Source organism: Polyodon spathula, chromosome 3 (assembly GCF_017654505.1).
Source record: "Polyodon spathula isolate WHYD16114869_AA chromosome 3, ASM1765450v1, whole genome shotgun sequence".
NCBI classification, from domain to species: domain Eukaryota; kingdom Metazoa; phylum Chordata; class Actinopteri; order Acipenseriformes; family Polyodontidae; genus Polyodon; species Polyodon spathula.
The window spans coordinates 6,463,155-6,481,961 of record NC_054536.1 but is presented as its reverse complement, the minus strand read 5'-3'; the positions used below and the strand labels follow the sequence as shown (position 1 = coordinate 6,481,961).

At 38.5% G+C, this 18,807-nt stretch overlaps 1 protein-coding gene across 3 annotated transcripts in view; it reads right to left on the bottom strand.

Moving 5' to 3' along the window:
- Window positions 1–18,807, bottom strand: part of LOC121311236 (kinesin-1 heavy chain) — a 41,205-nt gene that overhangs the window by 17,139 nt on the left and 5,259 nt on the right. For all 3 annotated transcript variants that reach the window (XM_041243886.1, XM_041243892.1, XM_041243883.1), the window contains exons 2-8: window positions 8,177–8,264; window positions 5,080–5,153; window positions 3,558–3,662; window positions 2,984–3,032; window positions 2,020–2,075; window positions 1,103–1,190; window positions 162–286 (exon numbers count right to left, since the gene is read on the bottom strand). In XM_041243886.1, coding sequence (XP_041099820.1) covers window positions 162–286; window positions 1,103–1,190; window positions 2,020–2,075; window positions 2,984–3,032; window positions 3,558–3,662; window positions 5,080–5,153; window positions 8,177–8,264 — 585 coding nt within the window. The remainder of the gene's footprint in view (window positions 1–161; window positions 287–1,102; window positions 1,191–2,019; window positions 2,076–2,983; window positions 3,033–3,557; window positions 3,663–5,079; window positions 5,154–8,176; window positions 8,265–18,807) is intronic.

Sequence of the window (18,807 nt, the reverse complement as noted above, 5' to 3'; positions counted from 1 at the left end):
CGAACTACCTTTAAAAACACAATTTAAACGAGTTAGGGAGGGTATCTTGTGCTTTTGGTCTTGTATCAGGACACGATATCATGTAAAGAACGGATCACGATTCATCAATACAGAATGAACTGTCACACCCCTAGTTAACAAAATGCAAATGGAATGGTTACCTTTTCACTACCTGCCAAGTCAACCAGGTACAGTTTTCCACTTAGCTTCTGCTCCGTCTGAGTGTTTTCTTGTTTCACGTTAATAAGGAAGATACTGTGACTTCTGGAGCTGTGCTCATTCATATCTGAGTGGGGGGGGGGGATGGGAGAGATTAGAATATTTAGGGGATCTGTTTTTACATATTCATTTTCTTTATTCTAATCATTACTGGAACTACCTTGTGTGGACTTTATTACTGTACTTGCTTTTTAATTGTGTACACTGGCAGTCAAAATGATGGAGTCACAAACCATGAAACAGAATGACTGGAGGTTGGACATGTGCTGCCCCTTGCATCCCCACTCTTTCTTGGCAGCCCAGAATAGCTAATCATTTCCTCTTTAAAACAGAGGCAGACTTTGAATTGATCAAGCCATCTCACCACTGCAATGACATCCATCCATTTTTTAGGAATGTAGAACAAATCTGGGGCTGTAACATCCCTTTGATCACTAAATAACTTGGTATAAAAATAATGTAAAATATTTTAATTAAATACTTTCCACAGGTGCAGTAGTACCCCAAATATTACCAAAATTACTGCAACTGACCGTGGGAGATTTTACCCCAAAATAGGTTTCTGCAATCGTGCAGGGATGAAAATAAGACACCTATTGCACAGTAGTTACACCCATTCCAGGTTTTACCACACGTTGATTAGCCACACCGTGTCACAAGCACAGGGGTCTGCTGTTAACCCTGGACTGAATCAAGTTGCTATGCAATGTCTTGTTTCCATCCTTGCAGTTACTGCCAAGATTGTCACCACACTGAATTTTGTGCCAGTCTTGCTTTTTTTTACCTGCAATTATTAATCCTTGCTTCAGACTGTCTTCAAGAAACCCACAATGAAACCAGTATCTTATAATATTGCAAACGGAAGTTACCAAAAGACACTTACTTGTTACTGCTACATGCCTGTTGGATTTTCCTTCATCAATGGTATCCATAACCTCATCTGGGCTACAGACAAACCGTTCAGTGCATCCCTATAGAAAAATACACACGCTCAGCTTCCAAGCAAAACAGACCTTTAGACAGATGCAATTCCTCACTGGACAGTTGATTTAAGACACTGTTATTGTGGAAAGGCTGGGGCCCTGCACCTCTAAATAGTGGGTTGGTGTTGCTTGGTTTGATTGTAAAATGAAGTTTGTGCTAGATATGGCAGGGCAGGAGATTAGAATTCCCACCCTGCCCAATTCAAATCTATGTGCGGAATGTAGCCAGGTGTTGATTGCCTTATTGATTATCAATTCAGCCTGGCCACACACCTTTAAAAAGGAGCTGAAAAGCCAGTCCTTTGTTCTTGGTTCTCAGTTTGTAGTTCTTTGTTAGCACCATGGTGAGCAAACAAAGCAACCACTCGTGATCACACTGTGTGTTAACCAGGATCTGAGTGCTTAGAAAGAGGGATTCATGTAGGGGATTTGAACCCCTCCCAAGTACAGAGTTTGCATCAGGGAGAAGGTTCCTGGAGCAGGACCTCCCTTATAGTGGGAGCAGCGCTCGGCGGGTGTTTGGCCAGCTTTTGTTTTTTCGCCGTTTTACCCACTGTGATTTGTTTTGCATTATTATTTTCAATTACACGGTAGTGGTGGCCACCTACCACTGCACTGGAATTCTAAATATTGTAATAAAACCTGGTCGTCTGAGCGACGCTTCATCATCATCCTCTGGGTCTCTCTTGTATCAGCGGACACCCACACAGTAACAAACACCCCTGTTAGTCATACATAACACACACATGCAACAAATACCCATTAGTCATACATAACACACACTAAAAACACACACACCAAAAGGCGCTGCTCCCACCTTGACATACGGAACTCTGTTCTTGTCTTCATGGACAGCCAAGTTAGTCTTTGAAACTGTAACAAAAACAAGAAACATTTGGATTTGATCTGTACATATTGCCATCCATTGTTTTACAACTACAGGATTCTTTTTTTCATATCAATGTTAAATATGATTAAAAAACACCAGCAAGGTGGTGCTGCAAGTCAAACTAATGTTTTGTAATGAAAATGTAGTAATGTCCAGAAGAAATGTAAATGAACAAATGGTTTGGGTAAGGTTAAATGATCATAGATTGAACAGAGTTAAGGCTTTTAGTAGAAAACTATGATCCATTGTTGAAAGTGTCACAATGGATTATATTTTCACTCTGTCAGCTTAAGTTAATTAGTCAGCCAATAAAGCTACCGTTAAAAAAACAAAATTCCAGACAGGACCTAGATTCCAAAATCCTCAATAAATTCTGCCAAGGAATGCAAGAAAGTAAACTTATGACAAATGAATTCAGGCACTTGCTCCAGTATATCCCCTATCAGTATATCAGGATAGTTAGCATATCTTCATTAAAATTGTAATTCTTTATTACAATTTGAAGAAAACACATTCACCACTTTAGCAGCAATTCAACTTCATAGAACTGTTGAGGAAGAAAAAACAGAAACAAGCAGGTCACCAGTCAGAGGGGATGCTCAATAAAAGCAGAAATGAGGGCAGCTCCAAAACATGCCAAGCTGCAGGAAATTTATGGGCGGCAAGATTAAACATGGCTTTCACACAGGAAAAACAACAAAATCTGGGATCGCAAAACACAAACTGTCCTTCGGTCTGCACAGAACAAGAGAAGCAGTTAACACTGATGAAAGTTCAGGAGAAGAGGATTAGTTTTGCACAGTCTACTGATTTTTTTTAATAGCACCTACACCCTTTTCCTACACATGCACACACTCCTTATGCAGCAGAAGTTTTGATTTTTCAAACTCACCATCCAAAAGGTCCCTAATCTTGTCCATATAAATTTCAAAATATGAAACCTGCAAAAAAATAAACAAAACCAATCAGTTAACATGCATTTATACAGCATCCAGGGAAACCACTGTGTGATGTTGGAGATGAGTCTCCAAAATCACAGCAAAGCACAGTCTGCTTTAAAGTGTTAGCCAGTATGTGGATGAAAAATTAACTTCATAAAGCTACCACACTGCCCACCAATGAATTAACAAAAACCATTAAATCCAAATTACACAGGAACCGATTCAGTGATGGATATTACAGTAGCATTGTAAAAAAGCTTCAGATTCCAGGTTTTACTGTGACCCTAAACTAAGTGTGCTTTACTGCCCTATGGTGGGAGTAATTAAACTGCGATGTAATAGGAGTCTTATTCCCCTTCTTCAATACTCTAAATGCGTAGGCCATTCTGGTTTGTGAAAGAGACCAAATTTAAGGGTTCAAATGACTTCCTAAACAGATGTATGAAACTAAGCCAGAACAGTTTGAGGGGGTGTATGTATAGCAAAAAAACAAAAAAAAACACCCTTTCAACAAAACAAACATACCTTAATATGAAACTCCAAGTTTTCATCCATGGAATAAATATAATTAAAAATGTCTTGTACTATTCTTGGTATAATACCCATTCCGTCTGAATCATGGAGGAGCCCCTGAAATAAGAGATGCACTGTGAAAGGTAAAGTACTTCGTGGTATACATATTCCTTGGCCACTCAAACCAGTATCTTACTTTGTTATTCAATATTAGTTACATGGCATAAAGGTTAAATAGCACTTAATTTAATAAAAAAAAACTTGTTTCCTGGGAACTTAAGCCATAAAATGATTTAGTAACTATGAACCACACAGCTGTAAATCAGTACGAAAAGCTTAAAACAGATCAAACTGGTATTAGGATAGGATAACAGACACCAGCTTTTAAACATGACCCAACACCAGCACCTTAACCTGGAAGCTTTGCCTTTAAGTTACTGGCATTGACACAACATGATATCTAACGCAATCTTAACCCGTTTACCAATGTCATCCCATGCATAGAGTCCTGCACAGATCCGATTTTCACGACCTGCTTCAAACCCAGACCCGCTACTACAAGAACCGACCCAAACCAGCAACCCGCTGCAACAACGTCTTCTTACCCGCGACCCGACCCACTTTAACAAGACCTACAACCCGACCCAAACCCGCAAGGTGTTGGTCCTTTACCTACTGCCTGCATCAACTAACTCTCACATTCACACACAGATATCTCTACCATTCTCCACGGATTGAGTTTACACAATAGGCTATACAGCGTGGTATCTTTCTCTAGTGGTCTGGATATATTTTAACATTGTAACATATTAACTATCACTACTTACTTTACCAGAAACAGTTGAAAGGGAGCTACACCTGTGCTTTTGCAGAGATAATGTACCAGTTTTGTGGCTGTCGTTTACAAAAACATAAATGACAAGCAACGAATCCAGTCACATGTTCATTATTTTCATTCGCTAGGATTCCAAAATCATTCCACACTTCTGATTTACCTCTCGAGCTACTATCCACTACATGATATAAACCCTGCGCTACCTTTTGTTTCACCTCGTTCAGACATTTTTAATATCACCAAGCAGACGTGATAAAAAGATCTTGCAACGCATCAAACAAGTGAGAACATCATTTGCTTAGTCAGCTGACTCCTCCCTAATTGCCTCCTGCTTTAGTGCTGGAATTACTGGCACATTAACCTTCCAATATGTTATTTGGGAAAGGGTTACATACGAGTACACTGAAAGGACAGAAAACATTTTTGGCGATTCAAACTAAATTTTTGGACCCGCACCCGAACCGCGAAAAAGTTCACATTCCGACCCGAACCCGACCCACTTATGGGTCACCTGCAGGCCCCGCAGGTACCTGACCCGATGCAGGACTCTAGCCCACACCACAATTCTAATGATGTTTTTAAAAAAAAACAACAAAAACAGCAGTCTATTTTGTGTTTAACATTAGTTACCTGTTATATTATACAGTACACGGAACATGCACATGCTACATGGGCAAGGTATTAGGAAGTGTATGTTACCTCCATGGTATGTGTTTTACCAGAAGACGTCTGTCCATAAGCAAATATTGTACCGTTGTACCCCTCCAGCACATCTGTTACAAACAAAAAGCACCACCATGCATTAGCACAATCCATAATACAGGGTTTATTAATAAAGAAAAAATAAAAAACACTGAGATAGCAAGGGCCCTGTAGGGATATGGTTGGAACAAATTCCTGCACTGGAATGACTGCTGATTAATAGCATGGACTGCTGCACTGGAATGACTGCTGACTGGCCATTGTAATGCACAATTTCAAAAGCAAATTGAAACCATCTACAATTCGAATGGAATATTAAAAGTGGTTAATTCTATCAGAGGACAAAGTTACCTTCAGGAGTTAGAACATAAGAAAGTTTACAAACGAGGAGGCCATTCGGCCCACCTTGCTCGTTTGGTTGTTAGTAGCTTATTGATCCCAGAATCTCATCAAGCAGCTTCTTGAAGGATCCCAGGGTGTCAGCTTCAACAACATTACTGGGGAGTTGATTCCAGACCCTCACAATTCTCTGTGTAAAAAAGTGTCTCCTATTTTCTGTTCTGAATGCCCCTTTTTCTAAACTCCATTTGTGACCCCTGGTCCTTGTTTCTTTTTTCAGGCTGAAAAAGTCCCTTGGGTCGACACTGTCAATACCTTTTAGAATTTTGAATGCTTGAATTAGGTCGCCACATAGTCTTCTTTGTTCAAGACTGAACAGATTCAATTCTTTTAGCCTGTCTGCATATGACATGCCTTTTAAGCCCGGAATAATTCTGGTTGCTCTTCTTTGCACTCTTTCTAGAGCAGCAATATCTTTTTTATAGCGAGGTGACCAGAACTGCACACAATATTCAAGATGAGGTCTTACTAGTGCATTGTACAGTTTTAACATTACTTCCCTTGATTTAAATTCAACACTTTTCACAATGTATCCGAGCATCTTGTTAGCCTTTTTTATAGCTTCCCCACATTGTCTAGATGAAGACATTTCTGAGTCAACAAAAACTCCTAGGTCTTTTTCATAGATTCCTTCTCCAATTTCAATATCTCCCATATGATATTTATAATGTACATTTTTATTTCCTGCGTGCAGTACCTTACACTTTTCTCTATTAAATGTCATTTGCCATGTGTCTGCCCAGTTCTGAATCTTGTCTAGATCATTTTGAATGACCTTTGCTGCTGCAACAGTGTTTGCCACTCCTCCTACTTTTGTGTCGTCTGCAAATTTAACAAGTTTGCTTACTATACCAGAATCTAAATCATTAATGTAGATTAGGAATAGCAGAGGACCTAATACTGATCCCTGTGGTACACCGCTGGTTACCACACTCCATTCTGAGGTTTTTCCTCTAATCAGTACTTTCTGTTTTCTACATGTTAACCACTCCCTAATCCATGTACATGTGTTTCCTTGAATCCCAACTGCGTTCAGTTTGAGAATTAATCTTTTGTGCGGGACTTTGTCAAACGCTTTCTGGAAATCTAAATAAACCATGTCATATGCTTTGCAATTATCCATTATCGATGTTGCATCCTCAAAAAAATCAAAAACCATGTTGACTGTCTCCCAGGACCCTGTTACCATATAGGTAATTTTCCATTTTGGATCTTATTATAGTTTCCATAAGTTTGCATATAATAGAAGTCAGGCTTACTGGTCTGTAGTTACCTGGTTCAGTTTTGTTTCCCTTTTTGTGGATCGGTATTACGTTTGCAATTTTCCAGTCTGTCGGTACCACCCCTGTGTCAAGAGACTGCTGCATGATCTTGGTTAGCGGTTTGTAAATTACTTCTTTCATTTCTTTGAGTACTACTGGGAGGATCTCATCCGGCCCAGGGGATTTGCTTATTTTAAGAGCTCCTAGTCCCTTTAACACTTCTGCCTCAGTTATGCTAAAGTTATTTAAAACTGGATAGGTTGGGGACATGTGGGGCATGTTGTCAGTATCTTCCTTTGTAAAAACTTGTGAAAAGTAATCATTTAATAGATTTGCTATTTTTTTTCTTCATCTACGATTTTGCCATTTGTATCTGTTAAACATTTAATCTCCTCTTTGAATGTTCGCTCGCTGTTGTAATATTTGAAAAACATTTTGGAATTGGTTTTAGCTCCCTTAGCAATGTTCATTTCTATTTCTCTCTTGGCCTTTCTAACTTCCTTTTTGACTTGCATTTGCAGTTCTGTGTACTCTTTCTGCGCACTTTCTTTTTGATCCTTTTTTAAAGCTCTGTAAAGTGCCTTTTTTCGCTGAATATTTGTTTTAATTGATCTATTAAACCATTTTGGCAATTTAGTTTTACATTTAGATTTGTCTACTTTAGGGATATAATTGTTTTGCACCTCTAGTACTACATTTTTGAAGAACAACCATCCTTCTTCTGTGGGTGTTTTCTCTATTTTACTCCAATCTACTTCTGTTAGTCTCTGTTTCATACCTTCATAATTTGCTTTTCTAAAATTGTAAACCTTAGCTTTAGTCATTACTTTTGGAGTTTTAAAAAACACTTCAAATGAGACCATGTTGTGGTCTGAGTTTGCCAGTGGTTCTCTGACCTCTGTTTTAGTTATTCTATCTTCGTTATTTGAAAAAGACTAAATCAAGGCATGCCTCCCCTCTAGTCAGTGCCTTGAGAAATTGTGTTAACACAGAGGGCTCAAGAGAAACTTTACTGTTCATGTTTATATGGATGGTGCCTATATTCTGCTTTTTTTTTTTTAATCAAAGGGCTCCCCTCGTCAATAAAAACACACGACTGCTTATACAGACATGGTTAGAATAAAGACCTCTCCGAGGTTGATTACCCTTTGAGTTTAAACATTTACTTTAGAAGTACAGCCTAAGACTGCAGTTTTGAAGAAATAAAAATGCACAATACTTAAACATTTCTATCTGTAGGAGTCTCCTTGTCTAAAGACGGCATGACCGAACTAGGATATGAGCACTTATTTTGAATGTCATCTCAATCTGGTGCTTCCTGTTTCAATTCCACTGTGCTAAAGGATTTCTCCACTCCAGCAGAAACATTTTATTCCTAGCCAACCAGTATTTAAAAACTGCCAATAATACCACTTATTGTTAATATGACTTACCTTTGACAATCTTCTGTGCACATAAATTGTACACCTGTTCTTGTGAAGTATTTGACTGGAACACTCTGTCAAATGCATATGGTTTACCCTGTGTGGAAACAAAAACAAATATGCATAAATATACATTCTTAAATTCAGTGGCGTGCCGTCTATGTATGCAACACATGCCCTATAGCTCTCACACACACAAAATCTAAACAGAAATTGTATTAGGGCTGCATGGGAGGGAACATTTTGCCCTTCGAAGGTTCGGAACACATTACTGAAGAAAGGTTCGATCCTTCGATGGTACTCATTTGCATAATTTAATGGTGACGTCACCACAACTACTTGTTTATATTTGATTAAAAATCCTAATTTACAGGTAAGCCATATAAATAGAAAACATTTCACATGTAGTTTAAAAACACGTTATACAGAAGAACAGTAATCATGTTTTGATAATTTCAATAAAAATGCATGTTTATTTATACATAATTGAAGATGTTTGAGATACATACAGTAAGCTTGCATTGCACAACTGCAGCAGTTTTCTTTAACAGTCACCATTCTGAGCAGGTTATCAGTCACATTTTACTACTGCTAAAAAAAATGAATACTAATAATAAAAATATGAACTTCCGTTCGTCAATTTACATGCTTGACATTTGTTTCAATACAGCTTACGCTATATAATGCTTTGCTATCGTGATGGAGAATAAGAAATTAAAGGTTTGCTTCTGGATAACACAAGCTGGAGGGGGGGGGGGGGGGGGGGGGGGGGCCCAGATGGTGCTCAGTTTTCAAAATTAAAATTATTAGTGTTATCGTATATTCTGCATGTTTCAAACATATTTCTACCATAGTACTTCTCTTACACTGTCTTGTACACTAGATATTCAGCAGGTATTACACTGAAGCAATACAACCGCTACAGCAGCGGTGCCAGAGTTGCTACGTATAACGATTTGGTAGCGGATTTTAATACAACAACTTTTGTTAATGCAATATGCATTATTCAAATCAAAAGATCAAATTCTGCACCCGAGTAACATTTAATGTGTGATTTATAGTATTCATATATTGTCAAACAGTTTATTAACAGGAGAGAAAAAAAAAAAAAAAGAAGTACAGTGTGTCAATGGTGTCTGATGGACCTTTGGAGGTTTAAAACAACCTTCACTCCCTGGCTAATGAATAAACCTTCGAACACAGCACTAATTAGTACACTAGTATTCTATTCTCCCATAGCTACACACACTATAATAAATATGTATAGGTTTGCATACAAGAAGCACCAGCGTCCGTGTACAGCAGGTCAACGCATGCGATGCCCCGAATTGTATCTCGTTGCCTGGGCAACGCGACGCTGTGTGGCACAGCTCCACTCTGACCACCCATTGACAAACCTAACGAAGGCATGCATTGAAGAAATGAATCGTTCTGATGGAACAGCGCGAGCAGGCCAGCTCAAAGCTGCCACCTTGTGGGGATCAGGTCACGAGTGGAAACAGAAGGCAGAACAAAATGATTATTTTGCAGAACTAGAGAATACAATTTGATTGAAGCAGAGAGAAAAATTTACAATTTAATAAAAAAAAAAAAAAAAAAAAAATGCTGTCAAATCCATTTAGTGCAGGAGATTACGCGACTAAAGAAGAAATCATAAGAAACGGACCACCGAAACTTAAGTTGGAGCATGTACAAAAAAGCAGGGAAAAAGTTGAAAGGGTACTTCAGTGAAGCATTGTACAAGTGTGAGTGGATCTGTGCATGCGGGGAGACAAGCAAGCTATTCTTCTGGCCGGGTCTACCTTTCATGAACAAGCTGTGTGAGGAATAAGGTTGGACACCACATTTACACAATGGCTTCAAATGTCATGAAAACTAGCCAGCAACACCTAACAGTGTGTATACAGTATGAATATTTGGACAAGCTCACACCGACCTGCAGTTAAACGAGCAACACAATGAAAAAGTCCATCAGAATCGTGACTGGATTTCTATAGTTTAGTCAGAGAAGTTTCTGAAAAAAGACAGATGAATGGAATTTGGATTTCAGTAGCTAACTAAGGTAAGCACATGTCTATTATATTTCCAGTACAGGTTCAAAGTTTTGATGCCTTGTAAAAAGTTGTCGCATACTGTGGCAAAGCGTAAGCCTTGCACAATGAAATATGTAGTTTATTGTATGTTTTTGTGTTAATTGTTACAATTGATTTAATTGTTTAGGTACTGTGGCGCTCCACTGGGGACAATTACCCGTCTGCGTGGAGCAGCAGCTGAAAGCAATCAGCTGTTCCAGCAGGCAGGTGGGCGTGTCTCAGAGCATCAGTATAAAAGCATGGCAATCGCTGTGATCCGGGCTGCTGCAAGGCCTGCCGTTTTCACGGCACCTTTTGAGTTATAGTTTGGGGTATTGTGTTTTATTTTGCACTTTTTGTACAGTTTGCTGTATTTGTCCTCTGTGCGTTACCATCGCTGGTAACGTCACATGACTGCCTTTATTTTACTTTCGTTTTCTGTTTGTTGACAGACTTCAGTCAAGTCAGGCCTTAACATCCAGAATTTTACTTAAATGGGTTTGCTGTTGGATGGCTTCTGGTGATGTCTTTTCTGATTGGTTACAAAGATTCTCACCATGTTAGAAAGTTTAAAACAGGTCTAATCCTAAAATGTTTGAATGCAGAATATAATATGAGATATACTGCACAAACACTTTCTGGATCATGTTACTGTATCGGTCATTAAAAAGTAACTGCACTGCGGTTTTGAAGAAATAAATACTTAAAAACAAAGTTTCTGTATAAAAACGTTCTCTTAAAACAAGACGTTGTTCACCCAGTAAAGTCTCGTCCCTCCTTCCTAGCACTTCGCTACAGGCCTTTTTCCTGAATGGTCTCAGTGTTTTAGCATTATATCACCAGCTGGTAAGAAATATTTATATAACTATTGTATCATGATAAAACTGATCACAATCCAGTACAAATACTGCTTCAGGATTGAGAGGTACAGCCTCATGAACACATACGCAAAAATCACATGCGAAGGAACACTGACTTATTGTATATCCACACAAAATCAACACATTAAATATCATTTTTTATGAGTCAAGCATTTGGTGAGAGTTTAAAATGATGTTCCCAAGCGTACCGTAGAGGCACCAAAAAATGGCTTAGAAAAGCCTGGAATGGCTCATACTGCAACTGGACACATTAGGAGCAGTTATACACAGTGTCTCAACTTCACAACAGCAGATGAAGCTTACCAGTGGTACACTACTAAAGAAAAACAGCTTGTGACACACTGTTTACTACACATGTGATACCACTAACACTGTATTGAATTGCAGAGTCATGAAATCAATGGCCAATTTGCAGTACGATAGGCCAAAAGTAATTAAAAAGTTGTCTAGACAGCCATGACAAAGACGTATAGATTACATACTGTATGCCCAACGAAATGTCTGCTTGTGAAGATTTATCACCATAATAAGCCATCCAACTCGAATTTGTATTGAAATGGTAATGTGGCATTTTGTAATGAAGGATTTGGCTCATTCTGCTGAATGGTTAATCTATGCAGCTGATGACTGCAATGAACTCAGCATGTTCATAGTGTTGTGTATGGAATAGGTGACTGCACCTTTAATTGTGTACAGTTGTAATATGGGAAATAGCATGCTGCAGCTCCCATTCTCAGTGTTAGTGAAGTCCTGATCTGACAGCATGTAACAGACACTTCTCTTACATGTTACCGTTTATCTTTCAGTAAAAACGAGTTTAAATTGAAGCAAGTTCATTCTGCTATATTTACGATATTAAATACACCACAGCAAGCACACTGTCACGTTAGATATTTTCATAAGCACAATCTGCACGCAAAATTTCGTGTATGGCGTTTTTTACTGCAATCAAGTAAGCTGCCCTTCATTATTTTTTTATTTTATTTATCTCAGCAGTACACTTGCTAATTACATTTCCAAGGATTTCTGTGCGTCCTGTTTTCACATTTCTTAAAACTTTGTTTTCCCTGCAACAGCCCACCCTGCTTTAGTACAAAACTCATGATACATTACTGTTTTTCATTATGGTAACAGTAATCAAATTACCATGCCTGCTTCAATGGCTGAACAGATATAATCAGCTGTGCAATGAAATCACAAAAAACTGTAACTAATTAAAAAAAATTACATCTGGAATGCAGAACACGTTGACTCAGAACTTTAAGGCACTCTAGGATTTGACTGGCGAAAGATAACGTTGGTTTATTGGAGTTCAGAGACAACCTTTTCACTTCCTTTTCTGTTTAACTGTTGAGCTTTTTGCTGCATTGCAGCCCTTTATTAATTATTTTCTTTATTTTAAGTTTCATGGGCATTTTGTTAATGCACGTGTGCAACACACAAACCTTAAGTATTTTTATTTTTCGTTGTTTACAAGCATTGTATCTGATCAAATTGTTACCATCCTTCTCGCACTTCAGTTTATTAAAACATGCGATATGCGGTTTTGTTTTTTTTATTTTTTATACAGGCCAACACCATGTCGCATTCATAAATATTGACACATGCATTTAAAAAGTTAGAGGCAGCACTTTTGCGCCTAACCAGTTGTCATTTGTGACCACTTCAGTCAGTCTGGAGCCCTGCATCATAATTTCTCATTTTTCTGTGATTCAGTGGTACAAACAGGTTGCTATATTACTGGCATCTTGCAACTGTTTCTACTTAATGCAAAATACAGTTTTGAATCAGTTATTCACCTTTCTTTACGACATGCTTTACTACTTCCTAGAAGTATACTTTGCTCAAACCCTTAGCAGACTATGGCACATCTCCTTTGTGCCCTACAGACCTACACGATGGACTGACCAGCTGTCTGCTCACTCTGTATTCCAACTAAATGATTCTTGAATAAAGACACAAATAAAAGCCAGCCTTGCAGTCTCCTGGGTGTTCTCTCAACTGTGAATTTGAATTCAGGTTGATCACTAATCGTGCTCATTGTTTATGGACTGATTGCAGACAGTTACAACATTACTCTCTACTAATTTTAAAAGCATGCTTGATACTGCTAGTACAAAATGATCAATCCAAAAGAATAAAGTAAGCAATTCAGAATTCATTAGAATAAATGACATTCCGAGCTGAATGGTTGTCACGGCAATACATGCAGCCTTCATCACTGCACACAAAAGCTTCAATTCAGGCATGTTTAATATTAGCTTTTCATACATCTGCTGGTATTGTAGGTCACAGCTCTACATAGTAGTCATGGTACTGCGTAGATCCCAGGTAATGAAGTTGCTAAGGGAAGCAAATGGGATCTTATCCCACCGAAACAGAAGGTCACCAACACAAATGTGCTTCGAGCGGAGAAAACGTCATGCTGCTCAGCTGTTTGAAACCAACAAGAGATTAACAGCATTAGCTTTGTAAAACACACAAGACAGCACCTCCCTCCCTCCCCCAGACATCTCATGGAGATTCATCCAGCTCACTACAGCATTCACTGAAACAGGAACACTGGACTGAACAAGAACGGCTGTAAAAGCAATTTTGAGTCATTACTCACGTTGACATGCCAGGAGTGCACATAGCCAGTTAAGATACTGTATCGCGCTGGCTTTTATGCATAAATGGCACATAAAATAAGCAAAATTATTATCTAGGTATAGAGACTAAAAAAACAAAATATTTAGAACAGACAAACAGAAACTGCCAGACCAGGTCGTTGCGGGTACTTGCTCTGAAAATATACAAACTTAGTGTTCACCTTGCAGTAAACAGATTACACATTTACTAACTAATTAAGGAGCAGTATCATTACTTGATATACTGCAAGCTGTAATTATGGTAGCACAAAAGAACCATCCTTTCTCTTGCACCGCAGTGAACTCTTATTGGCAGGTTTCTAAATTTGCTACGTTGCCATAGAGATACACCTCCAGATGCACAGAGGAATAGAATCCTTTGACACCAACAGCTTCTACAGACAAAAAATGTATAACAATTAACATATTTTAAAAGCCAATTTTGTGGCTTGCAACAATAAAATGACATAGCCCTACAGGTCGATTGGTACAAGACTTGACCTAAATGCACCTACTTGTTAAGTTCAGACATCCAATTTCAATATTTCATTCATGCACAATCCAATTTGAATGTATTTTCAAGCCTACTGCATACCCAGAATGATTATAGAAAATATTATTCAGAAGAACATATGAAGAAACCAAGATGAACACACTGCTACAATTGAAAAATATCTGTAGTACTTTAGCATAATACAAAATGTGGTTCAAATAAAAACAATCCTCTATATTCATTTTGAAAATAATTTTTTGCTGTACCATACATGAACCAAACAAACAAACAAACTGTGTTAACGAAAGGTACTGTGGCACCAATAAGCCCAACCGTACTCCCAGTAAACATCTCCAATGCCAATTATATTTGCACAGTAAGCAAGGCATGATACAAAGAGTTCCTCACTTTAATAGAAACCAAGCTTGCACACAATATAAATGAATCACAAATCCCCCCCCCCCCCCATGGTTATTTAATTAATGTGAAGAATTAAGAAGTTATAATTCACAGTACTGTGTGCGCACTGACTCACCGAGATGGATTTCACTTGATTCCAATTACACGAATTAGACGCTGTGATGAGCATAACATTTACTGCATGCCTTCAATCCCCTATTTGGCCCAAATACAAACACAAAGTGGAAAGACATTACTGTTTGGCATTCTTCATTCTTATCTTCAGCACGTTGTTACTGTAAATCCTGCTGCATAACAGAGACAGCACTTTACAATTTAAAAACGTTACCACAGTATCACCTTAAGCATCCATCTATCACTGTGACCAACAACTATTTTCTTAGTCAGGTGACAAAGCACCATGACTGTAATACAATGACAAATTACAAGTTTGTAGACCCATTCTTCATGCTTTCAAAGCATATATCTTAAGCACTAGTGGAACATCACCTTCCTGATTCATAATGTATGTATTCATTGTATTCGCTCTACAGGAGCTTCACGGTGAATGGCTCTAATTTTGTATTCCTAATTACTGAGGTTCATTCATGTGAGGAACCACAGGTGGCTGCCATTCCTTATGGATTATTATTATCCAGAATAGATTTTAGCTTCTTTCAAATCCTATTAGATCTCTCAATAAAAAGGCTTTGGTTGTAAATGAAGGGTTTTGTGAAGAGCTTTTACAACCCTGTAGACCAGTGGTTTTCAACCTTTTCATCTCAAGTACCAGTGTTTCCATCACAGGGACCACCAGGTGTACCAGTAACTATGGACAATCTTAAACAGCTGTTGTAAAACCGAGACCTATCCCATTACAACCAGGTCAGTTGCGTCAATACTCACTTGTGTGTGGCCTCATTCTACTGAATGGTTAATTTGAGCAGCTGATGACTGCAATAAACTCAGCATGTTCATAGTGTTGTGCATGGAATAGGTGAATGCACCTTTAAATGTGTACAGTTGTAATATGGGATAGAACACTGCTCAGTGTTGGTGAAATCTGACACCATGTCACAGACAGCTGTTATGATTAGATGTCTATTTGTTATATATATATATATATATATATATATATATATATATATATATATATATATACACACACACACACACACATACACACAGTGGTTTGCAGAAGCATTCACCCCCCTGCAAAGTTTTCACATTTTGTTGGCACCTGAGCATACTCCACGACACTTTCAAATTAGACTTCACATGTAGAATCTACACAAACTACTCCACAATGATAAAGTTACAAAAAGTTATAAACAAGTAAGATTTACAGAGAAAAACTGTTTAATCTCAGTTAAGTATTCAACCCATTTGCTACTGCAACCCTAAATCAGCTCAGGTGCAAATTATTTGTTTGAAAGGTCACAAAATTAGTGAAATGGTTTCAGCCTGTGTGTACTCAAAGTGGTTTAACTTGTAGATAATTTCCCTCAGGTATATAAAGACTTTCAAGCTGCAACTCCCATGGTGATCCAACAAAACAACCATGAAGACCAAGGAGCTTTCGAAACAAGTCAGGGATAAAGTGGTAGAGAGGCACAGAGCAGGAGAAGGCTACAGGAAAAAAAATTCAAAAGGCGCTGATTATCCCTCTCAGCACAGTAAAGTCCATCGTTAAGAAGTGGAAGATGCATCATACCACCCAGACATTACCCAGATCAGGTCGCCCTCCCAAACTGAGCAGCCAGGCAAGCAGGAAACTGGTTCGGGGTGTCACTCTGAAGACAACAATGACCTTGAGAGATCTGAAAAGTTCTGTGTCTGAGATGGGAGTCAGTGTTCACACATCAACAATAAGCCAGTCCCTACACAAAGCTGGCCTGTATGGATGGGTGGCAAGAAAAAAAATATCTATTTTTATATAGAGCCTTTCATAGCGGACCACCATCACAAAGCAATTTACAAGATACAATACTAGGGTGTGTGAAGTATGCATCAGTTGCAGAGTCACTTACAACAGCGTCTCACCAGAAAGACGGAGCACAAGGGGGTTCAGTGATCTGAGTCACAATGAGTCAGTGGCTGAGCTGGGATTTTAACCGGGACCTCCTGGTTAGAAGCCCGTTTCTTTAACCACTGGACCACAAAGCCTCCTAAAAAAAGAAGCTATTACTCAAAAAGCCTCGTCTTAAAGCACGTATGGAGTCTGCGAAAAAGCATGTAGATCATACTGTACTGCAGACATGTTGAAAAAGGTTTTATGGACAGACGAGAAAAAAAACTTTTCGGTCTAAATTCCAAGCGTTACGTCTGGCGCAAGCACAACACAGCACATCACCCAGTTAACACCATCCCAACTATTAAGCATGGTGGTGGTAGCATCATGTTATGGGGATGCTTCTCTTTAGCAGGGACTGGGAAGCTTGTCAGAATAGAGTGAAGAATGGAGTACAGGCGAATCCTTGAGGAAATCCTGTTTGAGTCAGCCTAAACTGAGGAGAAAATTCACATTTCAGCAGGACAATGACCCAAAGCACAAAGCAAAAACCACACTGGAGTGCTTGAACAAGAGAATTAATGTTCTTGAGTGGCCCAGTCAAAGTCCTGACTTGAATCCAATCAAATTTATGGCTATACTTGAAGATTGTAGTCCGTCGACAATCCACCACAAACTTATCCGAACTGGAGCAATATTCCCGTGAAGAAGGGGCAAATATTTCACCATCCTACTGTGCAAAGCTAGTAGAGACCTATCCAAAAAGACATAGCAGTAATTGCTGCAAAAGGTGCGTCTACCAAGTACTGACTTAAGGCGATTGAGCTTTACTTCAGATGTTGAAGTTGACCATTATTTTTATTTTTTTTACGAAACCAATCTTAATTAAAAAGGTTAATATATACCCACAGAGAACCGTCCAAAACATTCTACATTACCTGCTTAATATATTTAGTACTGCAGCATTATCAGCAAACTGTACTGAAGGAGTAGTTTGGGCAGCCTTTAATAAAAGTAATCTCATCAGTGCATCTAGATGCACAAAGTGAGAGAGCACACAGAGAGCATACCGGTCTCAAATGGCAATGCACTTTATTAGACCTTCTATCATTTGGAAACATTGGATGTATCCTTAAATAGAAACCACATGCTTTTTGTTTCCCCCACTGTGATAAAGTACCTCATATGACCTTTGTCATACCGTACGTGGGGCAGCGCATTTGCTTTTATACACTGCCATTACCAGTATCTGGGAATTTTACATCAAATCAGTAGATTAAGCTTCCATTCCAGTTTATTTCGACGGTAGTACTTTATCATGAAACTTCAGCAGGTTTCCAGAATGCTGATCCATGCAAAAACTGCAGTAGGACTGCTCACTGACAACTGCCCTCCACTTGCATTTCTCTTCTGCTTAATGTCTTTCTCTAAAAATAGTCTGCAATTGTTTCTTTGTTTCTCCTCTACTGTACCAGAACCGCACCAATGAACACACATTTGTAGGTGAACTGAGTAGTTCACAGTGAAGACTGCCCCACTGCACTTTGCTTATCTGTTTATTGCAGAAAATTAGATTATAAACTGCTTCTGTACAAACATGGCTAAACTACAAGGAATATGGTACAATTAAGGCAGTGTTTGAAATTTGCATTTAGCAGCAGCAGCACTAAAAAATTAACAGCTGTTAGCCAGCAGAAGCCCAATCAACAAAGATTATTTTCTTACTGTTCACTAAACTAACAGTACAAACAATCATTTAAAAATGAACTGGAGTCAATCAGATTTAAAATCCCAAACTACTTCAATACTGCACATGGCCACAACAATATAAGATCCCAAACCAGCACAGTTGATATACTACCTAATCTCAGTCTGTGTTGTTAGCAAGGCAACGCTCCTTTCGATCCTAAAATGCTGTGTAGTATACCAACGCCTAATGAATATTAATATACTAATGCACAATAATTTGCAACATTACAACATTGTGAAACTTCATAATTAAGATAAAATAAAAGTTCTTATTTATCCTTTATCGTGCTTGTTGGAAAACATGGATCAAGAATTGATTAGCAGTTTGCTACGCATGTGGACTGGCACAGCTATACTGGTGTTGTTTTTTGAAAAGAGACTAATATTGCAGATAGCAGACTGTTT